This window comes from Astatotilapia calliptera, chromosome 12 (genome assembly GCF_900246225.1).
Source record: "Astatotilapia calliptera chromosome 12, fAstCal1.2, whole genome shotgun sequence".
Classification (NCBI taxonomy): domain Eukaryota; kingdom Metazoa; phylum Chordata; class Actinopteri; order Cichliformes; family Cichlidae; genus Astatotilapia; species Astatotilapia calliptera.
Genome location: NC_039313.1, coordinates 32,099,283 through 32,105,361, shown reverse-complemented (window position 1 = coordinate 32,105,361; position 6,079 = coordinate 32,099,283). Strand labels below are relative to the sequence as shown.

Sequence of the window (6,079 nt, the reverse complement as noted above, 5' to 3'; positions counted from 1 at the left end):
TTATTATATAAACCTGGCTTTCCTTTGAGTGTCCCTGGGTGTTTCTCTCTTTTATTTTGTTTTACATGATTATGCTTTCAGAGCCCAACAAATTTTTTTACACTGTTTTTTTTTTTTACTTTGTTTTAAAGACAATCGTCATCTTAGAAAATATACAAAAATAATCTTGATTTTATTTTACATAATACTCATAATACTTTATTTAGCTTTAACAACTGGGATAATTCGACTCCTGAAAGTAGATAAGACACAAATCATTCTAGATCAGGTGCCCAAGTGGGCTGGACCATGAAAAGTACAATGACTTATATAATGATGATGATGGTGTATAGATATAATTCATATGGATAATATATTAAAACAAATTATCCATCCACTCTCTTTCACTTAACCAATTCAGAGTTACAGGAGGCCTGGAGTCTATCCCAGCTGCCACAGGGTGATAGGCAGGAAACACTCTAGACAGGTCATCAGTCTGTTGTCGGTCTAACAGACAGAGATTCACGCCTATGACCAGCTTAGAATGGCTTAACTTAACCTCACTAACCACTTTGGACTGTGGGAGGAAGCCAGAGCACCCAGAGAGATGTCATCAGGATTAAACTTTTTAGATTCCTGTAGACTTGCTGCTGTAGGCTGAAGCTACTGGTGGATTTCCCATGATGGACTGAGACCTTCTCCTTCACTCCCCATGTTTTATAGACCTTTGTTTAATACAATGAACTTTTTTTCTTGTCTCTTCTGTAGTTGTTTCTTATTTGTGGTCTCTCTATGCTCCTCTTTTGTCTCCTTCCATTTCCCTCATCCCATATCAGCCTTCCAAGGCTTCTTCCTGGTTCTCTTGGTGGTCTTCCTGTTAGAAGAGAATTCTTCCTTTACACTTTTTCCAAATGTTGCTCATAGGAGAACATCTGGTTGATGGTACTCTCACTGACAATGTACAGTCTTTACTTATGCAATTTAAAGGTAAAGATACCCCCACAAAATCTACACCAGTACTGGTGTAGATTGTCCTAAAATATAGACCCGAAACCACGTGGTTTCGGGTCTATATTTTAGGACACATTTCAAAAAAGTGACTGACTCCTCACAAAAAGTCCCATCATTATCACTTCAGGTTAAGCTTTGTTTAATCTGTTCAAACATCTCCTCCCTCCACAGACACAAATCATCAGCCAGTCACAGCTAAACCAGGGCACCAGGTCATCTGGCATTAAGACTGACCCTGAAACTGTTTGCAAGGCAAGAAAGTGCAACGAAACAGTTCTAGGAAATAACAAGTTAAGCTCAAACAAGGATAAGACTCACGGATGGGAAACAGTTGTGCAAACCATAGATGAGTAATGTTTAACACTTCTCAAAGAAAAACAAAATGATTGGCCGGGATTAACAAACATTCTTAGAGCTTTTAACTGAGCCTAAAATGTGATTTTATGGATTAAGGAAAGTTCGAGCAACTCTGAGCAGGGAAAGGAGCAAGAGTTTTATCTTCAACACAAAAAGTAGTGACAATGATCTAATAGTTAATGGTCATAAAAAAATAACCTTATCATACAATCTCTGTTTACACTGCATACTGCAATTATCAAAACTTTCATGCAGTGAACATCTCTGTTGAATAAACTGGAAGCAAGACTCCGGCCTGTTAAAGGTTAGATTGTTGTAATGGAGTGAAGCAGAAAAAGAAAGCAGCATAACACAGAAATACTTAAACAGAGTACATTAAAACTGTACTTCAGTAAAGTACTTGAGCAAATGTACTAAGGTGCATTCCACCACTGCTCTGAGCCATGCTCTCACTCAGAGTGTTGGGCACTCTCAGATTAACAGTTTATATTTCAGGGGAACTCAGGTTAAAAGGCTCTGAAAGATCCAAGTCATCATTCCTGTTCTGTTTGCATATTTCACATTTTCAGTCGTCCTTTCTTGTGGTGAGCGCCGCACTTTCTGCCCTGATTGAGACGTTGTATTCAGTGAGAGAGCTGATGAGACTGACCCGTGCACAATTTAATCTGTAGCATTTAACAGCATTGGAAAGCTGTTTCCCTTATTTTGTATTTACTGTTTGCCTAATACTAAATACTTTAATGTGAAAAAATACTTTTTCACAGTGTGTCCATGTATACATTAAACAGTTGTTTCTTCATATTCTGTTGATAGATTTATTTAATACTGAAAGTTTTTGAGACATTTTAAATAACTAGTGCGACACCGACTCTGTCTGTCTTGGTTTCTTTCATATTACTGTTGTGAATTAATCACTACATGTTAAACATGAACATGCCAGCGTTGTCCATTCAGTTTGTTTTTTCATGTTGTATAATAATCGGAGCCTCTGAAGCAGCTCAAGCTAATTTTACACTGCAGGACACAAACAGTCCACTTTGATCTTAAGTGGCCTGGAGCAGTGAAACTCCCCTTTCTGCTAGTGTAAAACCATAATATGCAATTAATGAACTTAATATAAGGAAAAGAAGTACAATTACAAACAGAGGTCTCTTTTTTCTAATGTCATGCTGCTGTAGCAAATGTAAGAAATCCATCAGCATGACTCTTTGGACAAACAAACAGAAAACGCTCAGATTTCTGTAGTAAATAGTGGAAAAAAGGGAGCTTTTCTGGAATTTTATCGTTTGTCTCTAAACATGATATTTTGGTGTTGAATGAATGGGGAAGGTGTTCATCAGTAGCCAAAGCTGTAAAACTTGTGAAAATACACTTAAAAGTCCAAAATTTATACCTTCCTTAACATTTTCCAAAGCCGTCCTGTTGACTGGAGTCTTTGCTGGGCTGACTGTGGCCCCCGGGCCTTATGTTTGACTCCCCTGCTCTAAAGCTTAAACAAGATAAATTTTATCAGATTGTGCAAATACTTTGTTTGCTCTCTTGGAGAGGAAACACTGGCAGCATGTTGTCTCCTTTGCTTAACAAAACTTTCAAAGCTCTTAAAATCCTTCCTACCTGCTCCTAACAGGTTTCCACCTGAACTCTTCTGGGGGCAAGGATGCTTTGGGAATAACATTTATCTTTACCAGGATTTACTATTCTAACTTTCGGGGGAAATTCTTAGAAAGGATCATGATTAATAGAGTTTTTCTTAGAATTTCATCAATAGGAAGCTTTGTGAGCCTCCCTGTCCCTGAGCACAACTTTACCACCTTAAAACCTGAAGTTAATGAAATCTGATAAGACAAGCAGAACAATGGGCCCATTAATGGACACTCAAGCCTGAGTAAGTGCGTGTTTTCTCTTCTCAGAAGGGGCGTTTAACACGTTTAAGGTCAAATTATCTGTTTTTTTTTTATTTGTTTGCTTTTTTATTTGTTTTATTTTCACTTTTACTCCTGGTGCTCACAGTTCTTATGTCCTTCATTGACCCTGTCTCCACCTTTATTTCTACCTTTCTTTTTTTGTTTTTATGGAAGAAGCTTTAAAGTTGTTCAAGTCTTCTTACTCTTTACTAGCGGCTCAAGTTCAGCCAAAGAAAAACTTAAACTCAAGCATTTCTGCTACATTTATATTTTGGATATTAGTACAAAACACACAGGATTCAGAGCTTTGTTTCTATATCAGATATGCATGTTTTATTGGTGTTTCTGTGATCTGTACTCAGGTTTGGAAAAGCCCTCTGGTCGTCACCGCAGAGCTGTTATACCTGTGAGGAGAAAAGTAGCAAAGATTTTATTTTATTTTAAGCAAATCGTCCAAAAATTTATTGTCATAGGTGGTTACAGCTGGCCTTTTCTCAGTCAGTCTCTGTGGGGTTTCACCTGGAGAAGTGGGAGGAGCAATGAGCGGGCAGTCCTGTCTGGCTGAACGGAGGTGAGGAGGAGGAAGAGGTGGTTCTGTAGGCGGAGTCCTGGCTGTGGCAGAGACGTTCTCGACCACAGAAACACAAAGACTCCTCAAGAGGAACCACGGGGATCCCCGCCAGAGCTGCGTTCTGAGCAATCGTACCATAGTTAACAAAAAGTGAGAAAATCAGTTTAGTTCACTGACATAAAAATACAAACCGACTTTTAGGAAAAGGGGAAATGAAACTGAATCAACGGGAAAAAGTTTTGGTTTTTTTTACATTTACATGACTTTCACAACAAGCCCAAGGAAGCTTTTTCTTAGTGAGACTGCACTATATACATGCCTGTGTTTATACTTTATACTTAATTAATTAAAACGATATATATATCTTAATACCAAAACAGCCAGTATTAAAAAAGATGACAATTTGAAAGCTAACGTGTAACAAGCTTCAACAGGAAAAAGAAAGCTATAAAGAGCAAACTTCCTCTAAGTGAAACTTCATAATAGATCCTACTTTCCTGACATTCCTCATGTAATTTTTCTGTATTTAGGGTGTCATTTTCAACTTAATATGACTTGCACCTCTTAAGGTGGTGTGTGGACAAGAGGCATTGTAATGATTAGGCCTTTCCCATTCAAGCTGCTCTTGAATGCTCCTTTACTCACAGGGGTCACCTGAGTTTTACACCAGACGCCCTTCTTCATGCAATCCCAAATGGATTTGTCTCCTCCCAGGATAAAATCAGGGATCTTTCATTTGTTAGGTGAATGAGTAAACTACCACACTATGGAGCCGCTAGACCTTTGTCATAAAATGTTTTAATTGTTCACTACATTAAAAAAACTTACATTTTCCTTTAAAGCATTAAGCTGTTAACCCTTCTACTGGTAAGCATTTTTGTGTAGAAAAGTTATGCAGTAAATGTTGGGAAATTACACAATATGTCACACACTTTATTATGAGAATATTTTTCTAAACTTCCACCCATGTACCCTATTCTGCTTATCTGGTTCAGCCAGCTGCCACAGGGCAAGAGACACACTCCACAGAGCCAGATGATGGAGTCGTCCTACCCATCACACACCACGCTGTCCTTAGTTTAAAACCCCCCCCAAAGCAAATATAAATTAAAAAAAAAAAATACAAACCAATAATAACATTGTTTCTGCCATAAAGAAATCTGATTGGATGTGTTCTCCTGACTGACACCTGCCTTCATCAGGAGTCTCCGGTTCTTCATGTCCTGCTTCCACGGCATCACGTAGAGTTTGGGGATCATTGGATGTCGGGCTGAAAATGTTGGGACGTGGCATGATGATCGTCTGGGAGTAAATAGAACAGGATATGAGGTGTGGCTTTTGGGCACTCTGGAGGATTCATGCAGTTTGGTTCAGTTTATCTGCTAGTTTGTAAAGTTTAGAGACAACTAAAGGAGCTGCAGTTTTGGTGTTGCTGTGCTGCAAAGACTGTGCCTCTTAGTGTTAGTAGATAAGCCTGAGGAAATGGAAGTGCAATGCAATCACGTTGGGTCATTTTTTTTTCTAAATTAGTCCCAGTAATCTCTATTGAATTAAAAAAAAAACTTGATTTAAAGTCAATAATGAACTGCCTGCTTCCTTGAATATAGTTTCCTTTGGTTCACAGACTCCACTCCACCCCAATACAGTCTGAAACACTGGGAGATGGTTGCAGTTACTCTCCATATCAGAAGAACTAAAATAGATTCTTGAAATAAGATAATGCATCTAAAATACATTCAGAAAAAAAGGGAACATTTTCTGATTTTACACATATTTTTGTACAGATTTTATTTTCGGTAACAAACCATTTAATGTACTAAATAAAACAGACGGTATTAACTTCTTGTATTATTTGCTGTTACACTGAAAAGCGGGACTCATTTGTTGAATCGGACTGTGCAGAATGCTGGTTGGAGAAAGGAAGTACGTCCGTGCATTTAATAACACTTTACAGCTCTGTGTTCAGTGTGAAATAATCAGAAAATGTACTTACTCGTGCTGGTCAGCGCTCCCTGTGTCAGCCATGTTTGTTGACTGTCAGAGTCACCATAGAAACCCTCATTCCCCCCAGTGCATTATGGGTCTTGGGTAGAATTACAAGTAGACACTTTGGGGCTGTTTGTGTAACTTCAGTCAGCGATGGAGAAGAGCAGCGAGTAATTTCTGTTTCCTACATCACATACACTGTAACTCAGGAAAAAAATAAAACACCACCAACTGAAGCTGTGTAAAATGGATCTTTGAGGAAATAAATTAA

The 6,079-nt window shown here is 38.3% G+C and overlaps 1 protein-coding gene across 1 annotated transcript; it reads right to left on the bottom strand.

Moving 5' to 3' along the window:
* Positions 1-3,557: 3,557 nt before the first annotated feature.
* On the bottom strand, positions 3,558-5,915 carry LOC113033446 (testis-expressed protein 43). Its single transcript, XM_026187238.1, has 4 exons — positions 5,816-5,915; positions 5,016-5,124; positions 3,771-3,943; positions 3,558-3,655 (listed from the first exon to the last, which is right to left on the bottom strand). Exons 1-4 carry the CDS (start codon positions 5,845-5,847, stop codon positions 3,610-3,612), a joined length of 360 nt encoding a protein of 119 aa, XP_026043023.1. The 5' UTR covers positions 5,848-5,915; the 3' UTR covers positions 3,558-3,609.
* Positions 5,916-6,079: the final 164 nt, after the last annotated feature.